Source organism: Hyperolius riggenbachi, chromosome 3 (assembly GCF_040937935.1).
Source record: "Hyperolius riggenbachi isolate aHypRig1 chromosome 3, aHypRig1.pri, whole genome shotgun sequence".
NCBI classification, from domain to species: Eukaryota; Metazoa; Chordata; class Amphibia; order Anura; family Hyperoliidae; genus Hyperolius; species Hyperolius riggenbachi.
The window spans coordinates 260874304-260898694 of record NC_090648.1 but is presented as its reverse complement, the minus strand read 5'-3'; the positions used below and the strand labels follow the sequence as shown (position 1 = coordinate 260898694).

The window sequence follows — 24391 nt, the reverse complement described above, 5'->3', positions numbered from 1 at the left end:
TATACAGCCCTGTCAGTTAGTCTTAGCTGTTGGACCTTGGCCCCTTGGTAATTCCTACTGTACCACTGCCAGGCCCAGCACATTCAGTGACTACCTGTGTGTGTGAGACAGGTGCACATTTGTAATACCCATCACTGCATATACCTACCTGTTGTTCAGTGCCCCCACCTATATATGTGAGCGCATGCAGTGTGATATTTAATACCAACAGTCACTGTACCTGTTCAAGGTACGTGTGTGTGTGTGTGTGTGTGTGTGTGTGTGTGTGTGTGTGTGTGTGTGTGTGTGTGTGTGTGTGTGTGTGTGTGTGTGTGTGTGTGAGACAGCTGCTTATTTGTAATACCCATTACTGCATATACCTATCTGTTGCTCAGTGCACCCACCCACCAACCTGAGCGCACGCAGTGTGATATTTAATACCACCAGTCACTGTACCTGTTCACGTTACCTGTGTGTGTGTGACAGCTGCACATTTGTAATACCCATCACTGCATATGCCTACCTGTTGTTCAGTGCACCTACCTACCTACGTGAGTGCACGCAGTGTCACTGCACCTGTTCACGATACCTGTGTGTGTGACAGCTGTAAATTTGTAATACCAGTCATTGCATAATTGTTCACAGTACCTGTGTGACCGCACGCTGTGTAATATACCACTACGTGCATACCTGGTAACTGCACCTGTGTGACAGCTGCACATTTTATTGCAATACCAATCACTGCATACCTTTCACTGCACCTGTGTGACTGCACATTGTATTAGTCAAGTCAGTGCATACCTTTCACTTTATCCCCCCGATATGGACAAAACAGGTAGAGGCAGGGGCAGACCCAGAGGCAGGCCACCCGGCAGGTCTGTTCGAGGTCGTGCTGACCTGATTTTGTGCAGCCCTGGCCCAAAGTACAGTGCTCAGAAGAAGGCAAGTCCCATCAACTCCCAAGATTGTCAGGACGTGGTTGACTATTTAACACAGAACACCTCATCTTCCGCAGCCACCAGCGCTGCTACAAGCACCACATCCGCTGCATTTGACACTTCGCAGGAATTATTTGGTGGGGAATAAACTGATTCACAGCCATTATTATTACGACAAGATGAAGGCGCTAAGCAAGTTACACCACCTCATATGTCTGAGTTAGGCGACACTATGGACTTAACGTGTGAGGAGGAGGATGATGAAGTACCTGCTGTTGGTGCAGTTTATGAGGTGTCTGAGGCAAGTGAAGCTGGGGAGCATGATTATGATGATTATGATGATACGGATGCCACGTGGGTTCCTAATAGACAAGATGACCAGGGGGACAGTTCAGAGGGGGAGTCAGAGAGGAGTAGGAGGACACAAGTTGCTGAAAAAAGCAGGGGGAGCTCGTCTTCAGAAACAGCTGGTGGCAGTGTCCGGCGCCATGTATCGCCACCTATGGACAGCCAGCCAACATGCCCTTCAAAGTCATCTGCTGAGGCCACCATATTGCCCACACCCCAGGGGGGCTCAGCGGTTTGGAAATTTTTATGTGTGTCTGCCTTAGATCAGAGCAATGCCATCTGTTCTCTCTGCCGCCAAAAATTGAGCCCTGGAAAGGCCAACAGCCGCGTAGGGACAACTGCCTTACGAAGGCACATGGAGAAAAGGTGCAAACTGCAATGGGAAGAGCACCAGAGGAAAAGCAGCACACAAAAGAAAAGCCACCCTCCTTCTCCTCTTCCTCCTTCAGGTGCATCATCTTCAGCCTCTTTCTCCCTTGCACCTTCACAATCACAGCCACCCTCCTCCACTCCGCCTCTCACCTTGAGCGGTTCCTGCTCCTCTGCCCACAGCAGGTGTCCGTGAGGGCAATCTTTGAGCGGAAGAAGCCAATGTCTGCCAGTCACCCCCTTGCCCGGCGTCTGACAGCTGGCTTGGCAGAACTGTTAGCTTGCCAGCTGTTAACATACCAGATGGTGGACTCTGAGGCTTTCCGAAAATTTGTGGCCATTGAGACACCGCAGTGGAAGATACCAGGCCGCTATTATTTCTCCAAAAAGGCGATACTCAAACTGTACCATGAAGTTGAGAGGCAAGTGGTGTCATCTCTGGCACACAGCGTTGGGTCAAGGGTCCATCTGACCATGGATGCCTGGTCTGCCAAGCACGGTCAGGGCAGGTACATTACTTACACAGCCCATTGGGTCAACCTGGTTACCGCTGGCAAGCAGGGAGTACGTGGCTGTGCAGCAGACCTAGTGACACCTCCACGGCTTGCAGGCAGGCCTGCTGCCACCTCCTCTCCTCCTACATCCTCTTCACTGGCGTCCTCCTCCTTGGCTTAGTGGCAGTTCAACTTTACTGGTGCTGCGATCTCCTCTCCAGCTACACAGCCCCAGCTCCCCAGGGCCAATTCTGCATGCCAGGTACGACGGTGTCACGCCATCTTAGACATGTCTTACCTCAAAGCGGAGAGTCAAACTGGAGCAGCTCTCCTGGCTGCTCTTAACAGACAGGTGGATCAGTGGTTGACCCCGCACCAACTGGAGATAGGCAACGTGGTGTGTGACAACGGCAGCAATCTCATTTCGGGTTTGAATTTGGGAAAGTTGACACATGTACCCTGCATGGCACATGTGCTGAATCTCATAATTCAGAGATTTGTGTGTAAGTACCCAGGCTTAAAGGACGTCCTAAAGCATTCCAGGAAGGTGTGTGGGCATTTCAGGTGGTCTTACACGGCCATGGCACGCTTTGCCGATATTCAGAGGAGAAACAACTTGCCATTGAGAAGCTTGATTTGTGAAAACCCGACTCGCTGAAATTCGACCCTCCTGATGTTCGACCGTCTGCTACAACAGGAGAAAGCCGTCAAACAGTATCTCTACAACTACAGCCAAAGGACACAGTCTGGGGAAATGGGCATGTTTTGGCCGAAGTACTAGACACTCATGCGAAATTCCTGCAGGCTCATGCGGCAGTTTGAGGAGGTGACAAACCTGGTGAGTCACAGTGAAGGCGCCATCAGCGACTTGATCCCATATGCTTTCTTCCTGGAGCGTGCCGTGGGTAGAGTGTTTGATCAAGCTGTGGAGGAGCATGAACAGGAACAGAAACAGGAGGAAGAGTTGTGGGATCAATTCTCATCAGAACCAGATGTTTCCATAACACCTTGGGCAGCACAGAGGGAGGAGGAGGAGGAAGAGTCTTGTGGGGAAGAGGAGGCTGATGAGGAAGATGTTGTTTTGGAGGAGGTGGAGGTGGGGGCGGAAGAACAACTGCAGAAGGTGTCGCAGGGGGCTTGTACTGCTTAACTTTCCTGTGGTATTGTTCGTGGCTGGGGGAAGGAGTAGAACTTAGCTGACATCACTGAGGAAGAGCAAGAGGAGATGAATAGCATGTCTGCATCCAACTTTGTGCAGATGGCATCTTTCATGCTGTCCAGCCTGTTGAGGGACCCCCGTATAAAAAAACTTAAGGGGAATGAGCTGTACTGGGTGGCCACGCTACTAAACCCTCGGTATAGGCACAAAGTGGCGGATATGTTTCCAAATCACCAGAAGGCAGAGAGGATGCAGCACTTGCAGAACAAGCTGGCAACTATGCTTTACAGTGCGTTTAAGGGTGATGTCACAGCACAACGGATTAAAGGTACCACTGCCAGTGATCCTTCTCCCATGTCCACGCAGGCAAGGACAGGACGCTCCAGCGATCATATGGTGATGTCGGACATGCGGACATTCTTTAGTCCAACGCCTCGCCTTAGCGCTTCCGGATCCACCCTCCACCAACGCCTGGACCGGCAGGTAGCCGACTACCTGGCCTTAAGTGTGGATGTAGACACTGTGAGCAGCGATGAACCCTTGGACTACTGGGTGAGCAGGATTGACCTGTGGCCAGAACTGTCACAATTTGCCATCCAACTTCTGTCTTACCCTGCCTCAAGCTTCCTGTCAAAAAAAACCTTCAGCGCAGCTGGAGGCATTGTCACTGAGAAGAGAAGTCACCTAAGTCACAAAAGTGTTCAGTACCTCACCTTTATCAAAATGAATGAGGCATGGATCCCGGAGGGCTACTGCCCGCCACAAGACTAAGTCAGTCCCCGCACACAGCATCTCTGCCTGCACGCCGTGTGACTGCCTGCCTTATGACTAAGTCAGTCCCCGCACACAGCATCTCTGCCTGCACGCCGTGTGACTGCCTGCCCCATGACTAAGTCGGTCCCAACACAGCATCTCTGCCTGCAGGCCGCTTGACTGCCTTCTCCACCACCACCAACAGGGTCTAGGACTCCAGGTGGATTCTTGAATTTTTAAGGCCGCTGCTAGCTTTTCTGGTGCGTGCACATGCCTGCCTAATTTTTCTGGCTGCACTGCAGCTGCAACAACAAAACAAAAGGCATGTACAGGTGTCAATTCCCCTTCATGATCGTTACCTTGCCGCGGTGAAGGGGCTTGCATATCACAATGAAGCAATGACCGACGGCTATATGGGTGTTGCTGGGGGCACACCCAAGATAATAAGGTGGTTGCTTCATTGTGGACAGACCAAATTCGATCAGTTGGACAGTCACTGTTATTCTGTCATTGAGCTACCTCAGCCCAGCGACCATATGGGCTTGAAAACCGCCACGGCCTGCACTGTCGCCATGGTGCGCACCAGTCCAGCACGGCCGTCACTACACAAACAGCTGTGTGCGGTGCGTTACACAGTGAGTTTGGTCTGTCAGTGTGAAGCAGTAGTCTAATTATACTCCCTGATTAATGTATACACAGGCAAGATGTTTTAAAGCAGTTTAGGCCTCCAATTTAGCATGCAATGTGATTTCTGCCCTTAAAACGCTGCTTTGCGTCAAATCCAGATTTTTCCCTGGGACTTTTGGCGTGTTTCCCACTCCGCCATGCAAAAACTCAGATGTTAGACCCCTTGAAACATCTTTTCCATCACTTTTGTGGCCAGCATAAATGTTTCTAATTTTCGAAGTTCGCCTCCCCATTGAAGTCCATACCGAACTTTTTGCGGAGGTTCGCGTTCGAGGTTCGCGAACTGAAAATCGGAGGTTCGAGCCATCTCTAATCTCTTCACTAGATTTTTATCATTTTAAGAATATAAGTCAATAGACTGTACCTTGCCTTAAAATCACTTCCCAGCCCCCACCTATGCATCTGACCTTATTCATAATTATCCCCCAAACCACACCATTTGACATCTCCTCTGGCCTACTAATGTCCCTCCTACGAAATTACCACAAATTGGAACCTAGTAGTTGGTCAGGGCAGACTGAGGTAGTGAATGGCAATATGATAATTGGTCAGAGAGTCTTTAAGGAATGGTGGGTCTTTTTGTATTTCCATGTGTTGCAATTCATGCATACAGTATAAGGTAGTGATGAATGGGCCTCTATAGAATTCAACAAAATATGTTTTTTTTTTGTTTGTTTTTTAATCTGTGCAACACCACCTCTATCCTTACGTCTTTTGAAATTGTTTTCCTTCGCAATCTTTTCACCTATTTATCTTTCCCCTTGTCGCTCTTTTCCCAGTTCCTATCCCCATTCTCACTCCCCCCCCCCCCCCCCCGATCTTCCTACTGTGTCTTGCCCATCTTTCGCTTATGTTCCTGGAATCTCTCCCCTCCAAATCATCATCTTTCTACTTTCTCACACTATGCTAACTGTCTCTCTCATCCTCCTTTGCTTTCCTCCATTTCATCCTGTCTCCCCGTTTCCTCTCTCCTTAGTCTAATCTCTTTCCATTTCTCTCTCCTCCATCTCATTCCTCTCCCCCTACTCTCTCTTTTCTCCTCCTATTTCACTCCCTCCCCATAGTTTGTTTCATCACTTTTTCTCTTTTCCATCTCTCTATTCTATTTTCTTTCTCTCCCTTCTTTCTTTCTTTTACACCTTAGCTCACTCTCACTCTTTCTTTTTTTGTTTTCCATTTCAGCTTTTCTCCAGAAGATATCCAGAATCCAAAGATATTTCTTTCCCTTTTTAATTGTCTCTCTCTTTCTCCCACCTTACTTTCTCTCTCATGGTTTGACACCTTGATTTGGGAACTCTTTGTCTACTTCTGTCTCTTTTCCATCTTTACTCTCTCTCTTCCCCTTCTCTCTCTCTCTCTCTCTCTCTCTCTCTCTCACACCTTTAATCTCTCTCCATCCCTCCTTCATCTCAGGCGCTTCTTTCTCTTTCTTTTATTGTTCTATGCTTCCCTCTCATCTCTCCCCTCTACGTCAATATTCTCTCTCTATACATAGCTTCACTTCCTCCATTCAATTGAAACTATGATTCTTTTTTTATAGTTTTTTTTTAGTTAGCAATTAAAAATGTTTTTGAAAGGTGGTAAGGCCAGTAGGCCCTTATTCAGTTAACTTTTTCCCCTGAGTTTCCTCCTAGGAGAGGATTTTTTCAACTTATTTTTACAATAACTTTTAAACATTTTGCAATTGAAAAGTAGCAAAAAGTAGTTGAAAAACTACTACCACAATTATGTTGAGTATTTCTTGCTTGCTGGGGGCTTAAAATGAATTTATTTAACATGGTGTGAAATAGCACCTAGGAGAAAACTCAGGAGAAAAAGTTAATTGAATAGGGGCCCTGGTATCAAACTTAAATACATTTTGGACAACTTGTTTTGAATATTTTTTTTTCTTGCATATTGGGGCTGATTAGGTGTAAACATATTTGCAGTAATAAAACAATGGAGAAAGGTTTATTGAATTGGGACTGACTTTTCTTACTTGATCTCACTCTAGGCGCTCTTTTGTCCTGTAAGCTCAGCCACCAGAAGTGCCTAGAAGTGGTCAGTGCATACGATAAGTCAGTGTGGATCCCTGCAGCTTTTTCTCATGCCAGGCTGGCTACTGTTCCAGTGTACCCTAGGGAAATGTCCCACAGTATATTAAGTATCTGAAGCAGGGTATCTAAAGCAAATAGAGTTGGGCCGAACGGTTCGCCTGCGAACGATTCCATGCGAACTTCCGTGGTTCGCGTTCGCGTCCCGCAGGCGAACCTTTGCGGAAGTTCGGTTCGCCTCATAATGCACCATGGAGGGTCAACTTTGACCCTCTACATCACAGTCAGCAGGCACAGTGTAGCCAATTAGGCTACACTAGCCCCTGGAGCCACTCCCCCCTACTAAAAGGCAGGCAGCGGCGACCATTACGGTCACTCGTGTGCCTGCATTAGTGAGAGTAGGGCGAGCTGCTGCACACTCTCTCTCATAGGGAAAGATTAGTTAGGCTTAGCTTGTCCCTGGCTGCATACCTGTTCTGTGAACCCACCACTGCATACCTGTTCTGTGAACCCACCACTGCATACCTGTTCTGTGAACCCACCACTGCATACCTGTTCTGTGAACCCACCACTGCATACCTGTTCTGTGAACCCACCACTGCATACCTGTACTGTGAACCCACCACTGCATACCTGTTCTGTGAACCCACCACTGCATACCTGTTCAGTGAACCCAGCACTGCATACCTGTTCTGTGAACCCACCACTGCATACCTGTACTGTGAACCCACCACTGCATACCTGTACTGTTCAGTGAACACGCCACTGCATACCTGTTCTGTTCAGTGAACCCGCCACTGTATACCTGTTCTGCTCAGTGAACCCGCCACTGCATACCTGTTCTGTTCAGTGAACCCGCCACTGTATACCTGTTCTGTTCAGTGAACCCGCCACTGCATACCTGTTCTGTTCAGTGAACCCACCACTGTATACCTGTTCTGTTCAGTGAACCCGCCACTGCATACCTGTTCTGTTCAGTGAACCCGCCACTGCATACCTGTTCTGTTCAGTGAACCCGCCACTGCATACCTGTTCTGTTCAGTGAACCCGGCACTGCATACCTGTTCTGTTCAGTGAACCCGCCACTGCATACCTGTTCTGTTCAGTGAACAGTTTGGTGTGTCAGTGTGAAGCAGTACCTTAATTACACTACCTGATTGATGTATACACATGCAAGATGTTTTAAAGCACTTTAGGCCTGTCATTTAGCATTCAATATGATTTCTGCCCTTAAAACGCTGCTTTGCGTCAAATCCCGATTTTTCCCGGGGACTTTTGGCGTGTATCCCACTCAGCCATGCCCCCCTCCAGGTGTTAGACCCCTTGAAACATCTTTTCCATCACTTTTGTGGCCAGCATAAATTTTTTTTTTTTCAAAGTTCGCATCCCCATTGAAGTCTATTGCGGTTCGCGAACTTTAACGCGAACCGAACCTTCCGCGGAAGTTCGCGAACCCGGTTCGCGAACCTAAAATCGGAGGTTCGGCCCAACTCTAAAAGCAAGTAGCATTGCAAACAACAACAAAAAAGTGATCAAAAGTTTGCCCTGAATGTCCACCTGTTCACGTATACACCAGAAACTGGTGCCTCTTCTGCCTCTCCCTTGGCCCAGCTCTGTAGGTGCCATGCTGCCTTCACTTGAATACTGTACCTTCTCTAAATGCAGTACAAGACTTCTTACATACAGTGTATATTTTCTTATTTATACATTTGAAATATTTATATTTTTACTTGTTTTACACATTTATATCTTGAAGTTTCAAGTTAGCCTAATCTCTTTGATAAATATAATCAGATTTGAGTTTTTGGCAAGAATTTTGGTAGCTGTGTTACAACTTAACCATTTCAGCCCGCGGGTATTTTTCACCTTATGCATCTGAGCAATGTTCACCTCCCATTCATTCATCAATAACTTTATCACTAATTATCACAATGAATTGATCTATATCTTGTTTCTTCCGCCACCAATTAGGCTTTCTTTGGGTGGTACATTTTGCTAAGAATTATTTTTTTCTAAATGCATTTTTACAGTAATATTAAGCAAAAAATGGAAAAAAAATCATTGTTTCTCAGTTTTCAGTAATTATAGCTTTAAAATAATACATGCTACCATAATTAAAACCTATGTATTTTGTTTGCCTATTTGTCCCGGTTATTACACCATTTAAATTATGTCCCCATCACAATGTATAGTGCCAATATTTTATTTGGAAATTAAGGTGCAGTTTTGCATCCATCACTATTTGTAAGCTTATACTTTAAAAAATGTTCGTAATACACCCTCTTCACATTCATATTAAAAAAAAGTTCAGACCCTTGGGTAACTATTTATGTTTTTTTTTTGTTTTTTTTTAATTGTGATTTTTTTTTTCATTACAAATTTTATTTGGGTAATTCTTGGTGTGGGAGGTAAACAGTTAATTTTAAATGTAAAAAATGTGTGTTTATTTTTATTAAAAAAATGTATGTAGATGTAGTTCTACTATTTGGTCAAAAGATGGCCACACTCAAAAACATTTTTTTTTAGACCTGGAAGTGAGCACTCTTGCTTCCAGGAAGCATAAGGAGAACGAGAAACTTTTTTTTATCAGAAAGACGGCAGCTTCTGATAAAAAGCTGTTGGTCTTTCTACCGGGGACTTAGATCAATGAATGGGATGGGATGTTCCCATTCATTGATCTGCGGGCTAACAGGGGGCAACAAGGGCGCGCGCACGTGCGGAGCAGCAGCAGCCGCCTGGACGTAATGATCACGTCCAGACGGCATGAATGGTTAAAGCAAACTTGAACTGAAAATTAAAAGTCAAAATAAACATACACAAGTCATACTTACCTCCCGTGTAGTCTACTCATCAATCTCTTTCTCCTCTCCCGTGTCCTGTGTGTCCACTGTGATCAACGGAATTCTCTGTCCTCCATTTTGAAAATGGCCATTACCCCATAACAGCTTCCTGGGCAGCACATTGTTAAACTGTTATAACACCCACTTGAGCCATAGGGAAACAAGTTAGTTGTCCTTTCAGTTATAACTGACAGAAACTGAGGTATTTATTTATTGTATTTATAAAGCGCCAACCTATTACGCAGCCATGTATAACTGACAGCAACTGATATATTTCAGTTCTGACAAAATCTTGTCAGAACTGGAAGAAATCGTTGTAAGAAGAAAATGGTGAGCTTTTGAGATGAACTGATGGCGAGGTAAGTATGTAATATTCAATTGCAGGTAAATCGTGTTTATTTTAAATAATTTTACTCAGGTTCACTTTAAAGGAATTTTTAACACAGCAGCTAATTTGTGATAAGTGTTTTAAAATTCTTTATTTACGTTTAATTGAAGACGCCAAGATGATAGCGTTTCTTTTTCTGAAAACGTGAAAATGTGTTATTGCATAAAACAGTGCAAGTGGCATCGTGATCACCTTATCTGGTCAGTGTAACATAGCTAGACTTACACCAAGGACTCTGTACATCTACTGACAGGCAGCAAACACAGTATATTTATACAGCACGAAAGCTTTTTTTTTTCTACTACATCAGCTCTGCACTCAGTAAATACATTGACAGTATCAGTGAAATCTCTCTTCTTAGGTCAAGAACCTTTAGATTGTGTTAGGCCTTGTTTCCATCTGTGCGCTTCTCTCCGCTTCTATCCGCTTTTCAGCAACATGTATCAATCTGTAACATTGATGTGCTGATAAAAAGCGGATAGAAGCGGACAGATGGAAACAAGGCCTTAACAAAATGTGAGACTGCAGAAGGGTCACATAGCTATGTCTGCAAATAAGAAATATAAACTTGCCCTCCCTCACACAGAAACAAATAAAAACAAACACATCCAGCATTTTCTGCATGATAGAAATACCTTTTCAACGTTTTTATTTCACAATCAGACTGCCATTTTCAAGTCTTAATTAGGTTACTGACTGCCTATATAAATTTAATTTGTAATTAAAACAGAATATATGAACATCATGTTGATAGTAACCTATTTTGCTAGTTATCTTAAAACTTAAAACAGGAGGGCCACGTTCACACTATCCTTGTTGTCATGTGCATTTTGGCAACATGTATGATGTACGGCATGCTGAACATAAGAATTGCATAGACTGCACTGTCTGATGTTCAGACTACCTGCGCTGTGCAGCAGTGCGATGCTATAGTTCACTGCCATATGCATTTTCAGCAAAATTCAATGCTGACCCATTCACTGTAGTGAATGGGATCAGCAACGCATGGCAATGCAGATGGCATGGGATCTCATACATTTTGTTCTGATCATATGACCATCTGCGTTTTGTCAATTTTTTTATTTTTTTAAACACAATTTTCCATTTACAGAGATATTTCTCCCACCCAGCATGGGTATGTGTAAAAATACACCCCAAAACACATTATACTACTTCTCCTGAGTACCGAGATACCACATGTGTGACACTTTTTGGCAGCCTAGGTGCACTAAGGGGCCCAAAGTCCTATGAGTACCTTTAGGATTTCACAGGCCATTTTGAGGCATTTGGTTTCCAGACTACTACTCACGGTTTAGGGCCCCTAAAATGCCAGGGCAGTATAGAAACCCCACAAGTGACCCCATTTTAGAAAGAAGACACACCAAGGTATTCCATTAGGAGTATGGTGAGTTCATAGAAGATTTTATTTTTTGTCACAAGTTAGCGGAAATTGATTTTTATTGTTTTTTGTCACAAAGTGTCATTTTCCCACTAACTTGTGACAAAAAATACAATCTTCTATGAACTCATCATACACCTAACAGAATACCTTGGGGTGTCTTCTTTCTAAAATGGGGTCACTTATGGGGTTCCTATACTGCTCTGGCATTTTAGGGGTCCAAAACCGTGAGGAGTAGTCTGGAAACCAAATGCCTCAAAATGACTGTTCAGGGGCATAAGCATCTGCAAATTATGATGACAGAGTGGTCTATGAGGGGCCGAATTTTGTGGAACCGGTCATAAGCAGGGTGGCCTCTTAGATGACAGGTTGTATTGGCACTGAAGTGCAGGAAGAGCAGTATGTTCTCAAATCGTGACCTGGACATGGCAGCAGAGAACATGGGCATGTGATGTATTGGCTGCGTAGACCAATAAGACCGCAAAATTCTTTTTGACTAGATCCATGTTAAAGAGAAGGCCCCAAAAAATGTTGCATTCAGAAACTTGGAGTGGTTTCCCCTGAAAAGGCTGGGCATGGTAGCTTCTTGGATTGGCGGTTGCGTATTGTGTGGCAAAATGGTTGGTCTCAGCCACAATTAAGTCGTAGAGACCAGCAGTGATCAGAAGCCTGCAGGGGGCAGATTAGGGCCTGATCTTATGGATAGGAGTGCTAGGGGGTGACATGTAGTGACAGGAGGTGATTGATGGGTGTCTCAGGGGGTGATTAGAGGGGAGAATAGATGCAATCAATGCACTGGGGAGGTGATCGGAAACGGGTCTGAGGGGGATCTGAGGGTTTGGCCGAGTGATCAGGAGCCCACACGAGGCAAATTAGGGCCTGATCTCATGGGTAGGTGTGCTAGGGGGTGACAGGTGGTGACAGGAGGTGATTGATGGGTGTCTCAGGGTGTGATTAGAGGGGGGAATAGATGCAAGCAATGCAATGGGGAGGTGATCAGGGGTGGTCTGAGGGCAATCTGAGGGTGTGGGCGGGTAATTTGGTGCCCGCAAGGGACAGATTAGAGTCTGATCTGATGGGTAGCAGTGACAGGTGGTGACAGGGGGTGATTTATGGGTGATCAGTGGGTGATTAGAGGGGAGAACAGATGTAAATAATGCACTGGGGAGGTGATCATGGGCGGTCTGAGGGCGATCTGAGGGTGTGGGCAGGTGTTTGGGTGCCCGCAAGGGCAGATTAGGGTCTGATCTGATGGGTAGCTGTGACAGGTGGTGACCGGGGGTGACGGGGTGATTGATAGGTGATCAGGGTGTGATTAGAGGGGAGAATAGATGCAAGCAATGCACTGTCGAGGTGATCAGGGGGGGTCTGAGGGCGATCTGAGGGTGTGGACGGGCAATTGGGTGCCCGCAAGGGGCAGATTAGGGTCTGATCTGATGAATAGCAGTGACAGGGGGTGATTAGAGGGGAGAACAGATGTAAATAATGCACTAGGGAGGTGATCAGAGGGGGTCTGAGGGCGATCTGAGGGTGTGGGCGGGTGTTTGGGTGCCCGCAAGGGGCAGATTACGGTCTGATCTGATGGGTAGCAGTGACAGGTGGTGACAGGGGGTGACCGGGTGATTGATAGGTGATCAAGGTGTGATTAGAGGGGAGAATAGATGCAAACAATGCACTGGTGAGGTGATCGGGGGGGGGGGGGGGGGGGGGGGGCTGAGGGCAATCTGAGGGTGTGGGCCGGTAATTGGGTGCCCGCAAGGGGCAGATTAGGGTCTGATCTGATGGGTAGCAGCGACAGGGGGTGATTGATGGGTGATTAGAGGGGAGAACAGATGTAAATAATGCACTGGCAAGGTAATCAGGGGGGTCTGAGGGCGATCTGAGGGTGTGGGCGGGTAATTGGGTGCCCGCAAGGGGCAGATTAGGGTCTGATCTAAAGGGTAGCAGTGACAGGTGGTGACAGGGGGTGATTGATGGGTGATCAGTGGGTGATTAGAAGGGAGAACAGATGTAAACAATACACTTGGGAGGTGATCTGAGGGCGGATCTGCGGGTGATCTGAGGGTGTCTGCGGGTGATCAGGTGCACGCAAGGGGCAGGTTAGGGTCTGATCTGATGGGGGCAGTGACTGGTGGTGACAGGGGGTGATTGATGGGTGATTGACAGGTGATCAGTGGGTGATTACAGGGGAGAATAGATGTATACAGTACACCGGGGTGAAGGGTCTGGGGAGGATTTGAGGGTGTGGGGGGGGTGAACAGGAGCCCCCAGGGACCTAATCTTAAATATAGCGTTGACAGATAGTGACAGGGAGTGATTGATGGGTAATTAGGGGGGTGATTAGGTGCAAACAGTGGTCTGAGGGGGTGATCAGGGGGGGGGTCTGAGGGGTGCTGTGGGTGATCGGGGGCAGGGGGGGCAGGATCAGGGTATGTGTGTTTACTAGGGGGGCTGCCTCCTGCCCTAGTGGTCCCTCGATCATTGGGACCACCAGGGCAGGAGGCAGCCTGTATAATACACTTTGTTAGCTTAACAATGTGTATTATACACTTTGTATGTGGCAGATCAGGGGTTAACAACCAGCCGGCGCTACTAATTGGCCGGCGGGTTGACGTCGCGTGTGGGCGGAGCCTAATGCCAGAGGATGCTGCGCACGCATTTATGCGTGCGATCCCAGGCTACTCAGTCCCCCAGGTACCGCCGCCGATCGGCATTACGCGGTCCTGGGGGTGCCACTTTGCCGCCGCCTATTGGTAATAGGCGGTCGGCAAGTAGTTAAAAAGGAGGTTCCCTTGATGGATGTTTGATGATTTTAAAGGACAATGGTAATGAGAGAGATATGGAGGCTGCCATATTAATTTCCTTTCAAACAATACCCATTGTCTGGCTGCCTTGCTGATCCTCTGCCTCTAATCCTTTTAGCCATAGACCTTGAACAAGCATGCAGATCAGCTGTTTTGGACATTATTGTCAGATCTGACAAAATAAGCCACATGCTTGTTTCTGGTGTTATTCAAACATTACTGTGGACACAGATCAAAACAGGCACTGATAATTGGTGTATGATATACCTAGTAATCAATGAAAAAAACTATAACAAGTTTGAATATTTGTAATAGACAATTAAATTTGTGCTCAACAAATACTTAAAGAAAACCTGAACTGAACATTAAAAGTCAAAATAAACATACACAAGTTATACTTACCTCCTGTTTAGTCTACTCCTCAATCTATTTTTCCTCTCCTGCATCCTGTTTGTCCACTGTGATCAATGGAATTCTCCGTCCTGAGGCGCCAGGTGCTATCTGGACATACTGCTGTTGTGTGCTCCTTCCTGTAATTGCCTGATGAAGCGGGTTTGACCTGCGAAACGCGTTGCAACCTTATTTGGAGTATACCAATAAATGTCCCTTTTGTGAATACACAGTTGTTGTGTCTGCTTGTGGGAGGTGAGTCCACCACTGCCTCCTAAGCAATAATTTTAAAACTTTTAAATATTGTTTTTATCCTTTTGGCGCCTCTGTTCACTACCATAATACTGATTGTATCCACCTTTGGTGGAGGGGGATACCCCTTCTTGTTTTTCAAGCCTACAGAGAGCGACTTCTTATTCCTGAGTGAGGACAGGCTAATCTCCTCACCTGCCTACACAGTGGTTGCCTGGAGGTAACCCTGGTTTGTGAGTATACAATTCATACTCTTTCTAATTATCCAATTACCTTGACATACTACACCATATCGGGCTCTCGGTTCTCTCTTCTTCATTTTGAAAATGGCCAATACCCCATAACACCTTCCTGGTCAGCACACTGTTAAACTGTAACATCGCCCACTTGAGCCATAGGCAAACATGGACACATCAGTTCTCCTCTCAGCTGTAACTGACAGCAACTGATATATAACTGACAGCAACTGATATATTTCAGTTCTGACAAAATGTTGTCAGAACTGGAAGGGATCACTGTAAGAAGAAAATGGTGAGCTTCTGAGAGGAACTGATGGCAAGGTAACTATGTAATGTTCATTTGAAGTTACCTCATGTGTTTATTTTAAATAATTTTACTCAGTACAGGTTCTCTTTAAAGCTTGCATTGAGCAAGTGAAAAAAGGAACGCAAGATGATACATCTAGTTCAGTCAATGGACCCAAAGGAGTCCAAGTCCAAAAACTTTGGAAGTTAAAGTGAACCTGAGGTGAAAATAAACTGATGAGATAAACAATTATATTTATCCTCCTAATCATAAAAATCACTTTTATAGATATCTTGTGGTTTTATTTTATATTTAAACATTTACAAAGTAGGTTAAATGTTTTTTTTTGTCTCTAATCTAATCAGTGGCAGCCTATTAAGTGCCCCAGAGTGCCCCAGAGTTAGACGAAGGTCAGTAGTTCATGTGTTTTATCTCTCTCTGCCCTCAGAAGTTGTATTCTGCCAGGAAAACTTTTATGGCTGTAATTTGTTTATCAGTGATGTTTACTATATCCCTGACACTGACAAGCCAGAAGCTGCCATTTCCATGCCTAGAAATTAACTCTTTCAGGCAGCAAAATAAAACAAGTAAAACAGTCTGGTTATTAATGGGTTTTTTTTACTGTACTTACACATGTTTATCTCATCATGTCACACATCGCCTCGGCTACACTTTAGGGTACAGTACAGTGATTAAAGTCATTAGATGGAGTATTTGAATAAACCACAGCAATCAGTGCTAGGGAACAAAAACAGTTCACTTTGAATTGGTGTAAATGATTGTCAAATAAACCCATTTAAAGATATTCAGCTATTTTTTCCTAGCTTTGGCACTATAAAGCTATTTCTTTCTCAGATAAAGTTCTGGTGCAAATTAGCATAGTAGGCATGGATTACATTCAAATGCAAACTTGGCAACAGTCCGTGTACATAGTACTTATCAGATTTGAAGTGCTGAGTGCAGAATGGTGGCAGTGGTGCCGGGCAGTAGACTAAAGCATCACTTTTGCCTGTATATACAGACTTCGCCACTGGAACCCATTAACCGTGTGCCCACTTGTCTCTTATGTTGTGTTTTTTTTTTCTAGCTTTGTTGTGTTGGGTGAGGTAAACTTTACACAAAGTGGCATAGTGCCGGGGAATAGATCAACAAGCATAAGATCTTTTGAGGTGGAAACGTGTCAGCTGCATGCTTAATTAACATGTCATCGTAATGAGCGTAACAAGATGAAAATTCCTCTGACACATAAAATGAAAAAACAAAGAGGTAAGCTAAAACATATCTCTAGACCACATTGCCTGTTTCATAAGGTGTATTAAACTCCAGTCAGTTTGTGCACTGTGGGAAGAGAAGGCCCAAAGTTACAGAAGATGAGATAAAATGAATCAAAGAACTTTCAAAAATTCATAATGTACAGGACTGGGCTGCATGGGAATTTTAAAACTGACTTTAAAAAATGTGGTTATCATTGTCTAAACTCTTCCGAGGTTTATGCAATGATTGGAAAGAATATGTACAGACTGAGGAAAGCTATATATAGATATATTTTTACTAAGAATAATATTTATCAGTTATTACTATTAAGTAACTTTACAAATTATATCACCAAAGTGAACTTGTCTGACTTTATGTTGGGGTGTATGTTTCTGCACATCTGATTATGTGGCTTTTTAAAAAGAAATAAAAAAAACAAGTATCTCAATTTATCCGTGCCTTTGATCCATCTTTTCTACCTTGCAGAGGTTGGTGGAAACGAATTCCATGAGCTTCCTTGTCATAGTTATTAGCGGTTGCTTGCCTGAAGGCAGAAAGTGTTGAGCAAAGCAGACACTGACATGCAACTAGCTGTTGTAGATGCCAATCCACCATACTAGCAATGTGCATTCATTGATTCATTGTAGTGTTAAGAACGTTGGGGGAAAAAATGAAACAGCAACATTAACTACTGACAGTTTATCCAGCGAGATTCCATAACTCACCTATAAAATAAGCAGTTTGGTTTAAAATAAATCTGCAACTTCCTGCTGCCTTGCTTCTAGTTCCGACCCCGCTAGTTTTATTGGTGGTCAGTGTATTTCACACTGTACTCCTCCACAGCAATGCTGAGCTGCTAGATGCCAGGATGTGCACCATATGACAGGCATCTGTACACTGCTGTAAACCCACTTACAGCTGCATACAGATGTGGCTGTATTCCACAACCATGTTGAAAGCACTGGTTGTGAACTACAGATCTGAACAGGTTCACATCAGCATGGGGCCACCTGCTAGACAGCACACATCCTGGCATCTAGCAGCTAAGCATTGCTGTGGGTGATACAGCATTGTAAAAGACTGTGTGAGTTAGGACACCTACATACTCGGGGTGCTTCTGCAAGGTGTATGTAACTACGCAAGTTAATGCATTTTTTTGCTAATGAAGACCTTTGCTTTTAACTTCGTTGTAGGGATAGTAGTGGTTCCTGGATGGTTGGTCTGCAGTGAGTATTTGCATGAAAGTGTGCAAAGGGCCTATTGATTTTGCTGTTTTATTGGTTACACCCAGTTTAGCACCTCCATTTTACCTTACTATAGTGTCCAGACTTGAGGGGAGGAGCTTGGATTTTGCATCTTTATTTGGATAAATACATTAGACTTAATTCCCCTTATTTCCCTTCCCAGTGCCCTCAGTACTCTCACAAGGAAATAAATTAAAGGGCAGCAGTAACAATCCTATTTGAAAAAAAAAAGAAAGAAAAGAAAATACTACATTTGCATTTTTTGCTTGGTTTAAAAGTGTCCAACTGACAAGGCATGCTTTTTATAACGTCCAATAAGATAGCTTAACCACTTTACCCCCGCCCGTACGAATTTCTCCGTCCCATTTTCCATCCTTTAACCCCCAGGGACGGAGAAATCCGTACTTTCCGCGCTCCCGCCGCTGCCCGCGCTCCCGCTCGTAAACACGCCGTCGGCCGCTCGTAAACCCGCTGCTCGCCCGGAGATCAATGAACGGGAAAATCCATTCCCGTTCGTTGACCTAAGCCCCCGCAATGATCCGCTGCTCTCCGATGAGCAGCGCGATTATTGTGAAAAAAAAAACACTTACCCAGCCTCCTACTACTTCCTCCAAGTGTCCGGAAGGACGCTTGGAGGTCGCATTAAACAAAAAGTTACTGTGGCCATCTTGTGGCCAAATAGTAAAACTACACCCTAAACATTTTTCACATACAAATAAATTACTTTTACACAAAAAATTAACTCATTACCTCCCACACTCCCAATTTTGTTTTTTTGTAATTAAAAAAAAATTAAAAAATGTACAATAAAAAAAATACATAAATAGTTACCTTAGGGACTGAACTTTTTAAATATTTATGTCAGGAGGATACAACACTGTGTACTTTATACACTATGGGCTTGTAATTAGGGATGGATGCAAAACTGAAAAAAATGCACCTTTATTTCCAAATAAAATAATGGCGCCAAACATTGTGATAGGGACATAATTTAAACGGTTTTATAACCAGGACAAAAGGGCAAATACATTTCATGGGTTTTAATTACAGTAGCATGCATTATTTAAAAACTATAATGGCCGAAAACTGAAAAATAATGAATTTTTTCCCACATTTTCCTATTTTCCCATTAAAACACATTTAGAATAAAATAATTCTTGGCATAATGTCCCACGTAAAGAAAGCCTAATTGGTGGTGGAAAAAACAAGATATAGTTTGTTTGATTGTGATAAGTAATGATAAAGTTATAGACGAATGAATGGAAGGAGCGCTGAAAGGTGAAAATTGCTCTGTTGGTCAGGGGGTAAAACCCCTCAGTGGTGAAGTGGTTAATTAAGTTTCTGTTGATCATGTTATTTATTTATTTTTATTTTTGTGTGCATAAGCTCAATAAATAATGTTGTATGCATATAACATATTAAATAATGGTGATATGTACTTATTTTCCTTACAGTAACAATTTCAACAAGCACCTACTTTGATGGTCTCTTGGTGACTGGATTATACACATCAACCAGCATACAAGCTTCTCAAAGCGTTGGAGGTTCCAAAGCTTTTGGGTTCGGTAAGTACATAAAATTAAAAGGAAATTTGTGTCGGTGGTACTGCAAAATACTTAATGGCATAATTATTTTTAGCTTCTATAGTAATTATTACATGCCGTGTTTTATGAATTCATTTATAGAGGATTACCGTATATACTCGCATATAAGCGGACCCGCATATAAGCCGACCCCCCAACTTTTACCTAAAAAACCAGGGAAAAATGATTGACCCCCATATAAGCCGGGGGTAGGAAATGCTGGATTGGTGCAGGCCGCGTGATGCCCCCAGTGTGTCCCAGTATAGCTAGTATAGTGCCCAGTATGGGTAGGTAGTGCCCCAGTATAGCTAGTAAAGTGCCCAGTATAGCTAGTATAGTGCCCAGTATAGCTAGTATAGTGCCCCAGTATTGGTAGGTAGTGCCCCAGTATTGGTAGGCAGTGCCCCAGTAGAGCTAGTATAGTGCCCAGTATAGCTAGTAAAGTGCCCAGTATAGCCAGTATAGTGCCCAGTATATCCAGTATAATGCCCAGTATAGCTAGTAAACTGCCCAGTATAGCCAGTAAAGTGTCCAGTATAGCAAGTATAGTGCCCAGTTTAGCCAGTATAGTGCCCAGTATAGCCAGTATAATGCCCAGTATAGCTAGTAAACTGCCCAGTATAGCCAGTAAAGTGTCCAGTATAGTAAGTATAGTGCCCAGTTTAGCCAGTATAGTGCCCAGTTTAGCCAGTATAATGCCCAGTATAGCTAGTAAACTGCCCAGTATAGCCAGTAAAGTGTCCAGTATAGCAAGTATAGTGCCCAGTTTAGCCAGTATAGTGCCCAGTATAATGCCCAGTATAGCTAGTAAACTGCCCAGTATAGCCAGTAAAGTGTCCAGTATAGCAAGTATAGTGCCCAGTTTAGCCAGTATAGTGCCCAGTATAGCCAGTATAATGCCCAGTATAGCTAGTAAACTGCCCAGTATAGCCAGTAAAGTGTCCAGTATAGCAAGTATAGTGCCCAGTTTAGCCAGTATAGTGCCCAGTTTAGCCAGTATAATGCCCAGTATAGCTAGTAAACTGCCCAGTATAGCCAGTAAAGTGTCCAGTATAGCAAGTATAGTGCCCAGTTTAGCCAGTATAGTGATCCCCCGTCCGCCTGCAGCTCCCTCCAGTAGAGGAAGCGGCCGCCGGCTGAAGAGGTAATAGCAGCGGCGGCCGCGGAGGGAGGGAGCGAGCGGGAGGGAGCGAGCGGGCGGGGGGCGCCGCGGACCACCACCACCACAATAGAGACTCGCATACAAGCCGACCCCCCAACTTTTGACCCCCTTTTTGGAGGTCAAAAATTCGGCTTCTATGCGAGTATATACGGTATATCTGCATGTAATGTGAAATTTAACATAGTGTTAAATTAGCATAACATAGGGAACATAGTTAACATAGTGTGACAATTTCTCCAAATCCCTTTTAAAGGTATTCAGAAGGGAGATATAATTTAGCTTTACCATTTCCAAGACACTTGTTGCCAACTTAATTCTCAGGTATTTTAGTAATTCCTGTTGCCATTTAAAGGGAAAACTTTTCCCCAAGCTCACCATTTCCTCTTTTTTCAACCCTATCGCCAATGCTTCACATTTCTCCCAGTTTATTTTTAGATTTGATAACCTCCCATATTCCTCAAAGGCCTTAAAGAGGTTGGGTAGCGCCAATCTAGGTTTTGAAAGATAGAACAGGAAGTCGTCCGCATATGCGGCTCTGTCGAGCCTATTTTAATACCTGATATGTCTGTACTCTCTCATACCGTTCTCAGGAAAGGCTCTAAGGTAAGGGCAAATATCAAGGGGGATAACGGGCATCCCTGGCGGGTCCCGTTGGCAATCCCCACAGACTGTGATAACATCCCATTAACCCTAACCCTAGCCGATAGGCCCCTATACATAGCCAATATCCATGTCCGCATGTTCTCCCCCAGACCGATGTGTCTCAGCACTACCTCCATGAATCCCCATCTGACCCTGTCAAACACTTTCTCAGCGTCTGTTGATAATAAGAGCACAGGGCCAGATGAGGACTCTGTCCACTGGATTATATCTAAGGATCTAATCGTATTGTCTCATGCTTCCCTCCCCTGTATAAACCCCACTTGGTCATAATGGATCAGGTCTCTCATACTCGGTGACAGCCTATTTGCCATAAATTTTGCAAACACTTTCATATCTATATTTAATAAGGATATAGGTCTGTACCCCGAGCAGAATGCAGGGTCTTGCTCCTCTTTCAATATTACTGATATGTGTGACATGAGGGATTCCTGTCCAAATTCTCGCTATCCTTTGCATGTATTGAATTCAAGGCTCTCAACCAAAAGGGTTCAAGTATGTCTTTATATTTTCTGAAATATTCTAACAAGAATTCATCGGGTCCTGGTGCCTTCCCCCCTGACATTTGCCCCAATGCCCTTGTTAGCTCCTCTCCCGTGATCATTTCTTCTAGCTTGTTACTCTCAATTGGATCAAGTCTTCCCATGCCTGAGGCTGCCACATAGTCCTCCATTTTCCCCCTGTCCCCCCCAGGATCCTCTTCTATTTTATATAGCTTCCCGTAATATGCCCCAAACATCCTGGTTAGGGAATCATTCCTATAATGCTTTTGGCCCTGATTATCGCATAAAAATGGCACATAGTTGGAAACCTGCTGTTGTTTTAGTGTTTTTACCAACAAGCAGCCTCCCTTGTTTAAAACTCATAATAATTTCTCTTAGGCCTGGAACCCACTGAAATCAGCAAACGCAAAACGCAACCGCTAACGTTTTGTCTGAGCGGTTTGCAAGCGGATTCATGTGCGTTTTTGGTCATGTTTTGCAACATTGTATTTTTTTGCCCAGCGGGTGCGTAGCGTTTTGCGTTTTGCGTTTTTATCCTGATTGGTTCTGTGAATTATTTTTCATTTTGTTACAGTGTGCTGAACCGCAAAACGCTAGCAAAACCGCTCAGTTTAGGTTTTGCTGAGAGTTTCCGCTAGCGGTTCAATACTTTACATTGAAGCGCTAACGCTCCCAAAATGCTGCAGGTCCTGCGTTTGCGTTTCTGAGAAACGCAAACGCTCCTGTGGAAGTTGCCCCATCCATTAACATTAGCCCAGCGTTTTGGCAAACTGCATCGCAGTGCTGCCAAAACGCTACCAAAAGCGCTCCTGTGGGTTCCAGCCCTTACATCTTGTTGCTGCATACCTAGCTTTCCCAAAGAGGATGTTTTTAAGCTTTTCCCTATTCCTAATTAATTCTTCCAGAATATCCCTTGATAGTGTGTTTTTATGTTGTAATTCCAATCTTTCGATTTCAGTTAAGCAATTTGTTATCTCCTTCTCCCACTCTTTCTTTAATCTACTACCCTCCCTGATGAGAATCCCTCTTATTACTGATTTGTGAGCTTCCCAGAGGATCATAGGAGCGATCCCTTACTTATCGTTCTCTTCAAAGTATTGTTTTATCTCTCTTAGTATCTTTTCTTTCATTTCCTCATTCCTCAGGAGGGAATCATTTAACCTACAATTCCATGTACTGTTCATTCTTGTTCTATATCCCACGTGTAATTAATAGAGGAATGGTCTGAGATAGTACAACTTTCTATCTCAGTTTTAATTTCTTCTGATAGTAAATTATGAGAAATGAGGAAATAAACTATACGTGAGTAAGAATTATGGGGATAAGAAAAACAGTCGCCAAATATCGATTAATTGTCGTTTTGTCAATGCTCGTCTGATCCTCTGGATTGTGCCCCTAGAGTGGCAAGACCTCCCTACTGAGGAATCTATAAAGGGGTCTAGGGCTAAGTTTAAATCCCCTGCCACAATAATTATGCCCTCGGAGAACTCATCTAATCTATTCAAGAACTGTTCAAAGAACCCCACCTGCCCCGGATTGGCACATACACAACCCCCAGTGTCATCCTTCGTGAATTGAACATCCCCTTTTACCTTTACGAACCTACCCTGGGTGTCCCTGTTAATTTCATTTGTTACTCTTAGAATCAGAATTATTGCTATAGTAAGCCGTAGGAAACCTATTAGAAATTTTGGGATTTTAATCCCCTTTAAAATGTGTCTCCTGAATGAAGTCTATTTGGGTTTGCGATTTGTGGAGTTTCTGCAGTAGGATAGATCTCTTCTCTGGGATGTTAAGACCGTGGACGTTAAGGGAAAACAGGTTAAGGTGGGACATTTTGTAGTATACTCACCTTATCTTTGCCTTCACCTCTACATGGGAACATTGGAGGGGTGGACCAACACCTGGAAAAAGTAGTGAAAAAGAAGAAAGAGAAGAAAAGATTCCCCCACCACTTAAAAAAGACCAATACATACTGTCTTTCTGATTGTAGTGGACGTCGTCCACTCACTCCCCAAGGGGAGTTTTTGAGAATTTCTCTCATCTGGCTAGGTACCCTACCTAGCCTTTTTAGAGCCTCCAACCTTAATGGAGGTCGGGGTCGATTCATCACAATGATCCACGGTCAGTCCCTCCATGGTATAGGTCCCTTCCCTCTCCCTATCTGCTATCTAGCTCCTCCTTCCCTCCCATCTTCTCCTCTCCTACCTCTCTACCCTATACTTTTACGTTGAGCCATTTCTTGGAATCGAATGAGTTCTTATGGGTTCAAGGAAATGGGCCAGGCTCCAGGCTTTACCATAACCATTGAGCCCATCGGGCTCAGCTCTTATAGTATCTTCTGTCTATACATACAGTAAGTCCCTATTTCCATCAGATGGATGTAACATTCCATGACACATATCCAGCTACTTTTAACAATCCAATCCTTTTCCTCTCCTATCCCACCCCCCTACCCCCACCCCTCTCTCTTCATAAGTGGTTAATCATAGTTTATACAACCCACCTATCCCCTCCTATGGTGACATTGATTATCCCCCCACCCAATAATGGGCACAAAGCCGGGGGGCACCCTAGTGCACACCAAATCTACATTCCCCTATACCTAACCTGCTGTGGCCCTCAAA

General features: G+C 44.3%; 1 protein-coding gene across 6 annotated transcripts in view; it reads left to right on the top strand.

The window, feature by feature from the left end:
- The window catches only part of RELN (reelin), a 736759-nt gene that overhangs the window by 232757 nt on the left and 479611 nt on the right, over positions 1–24391 (top strand). For all 6 annotated transcript variants that reach the window (XM_068276234.1, XM_068276231.1, XM_068276232.1 and 3 more), the window contains one exon: positions 19311–19421. In XM_068276234.1, the coding sequence (XP_068132335.1) occupies positions 19311–19421 (111 nt within the window). The remainder of the gene's footprint in view (positions 1–19310; positions 19422–24391) is intronic.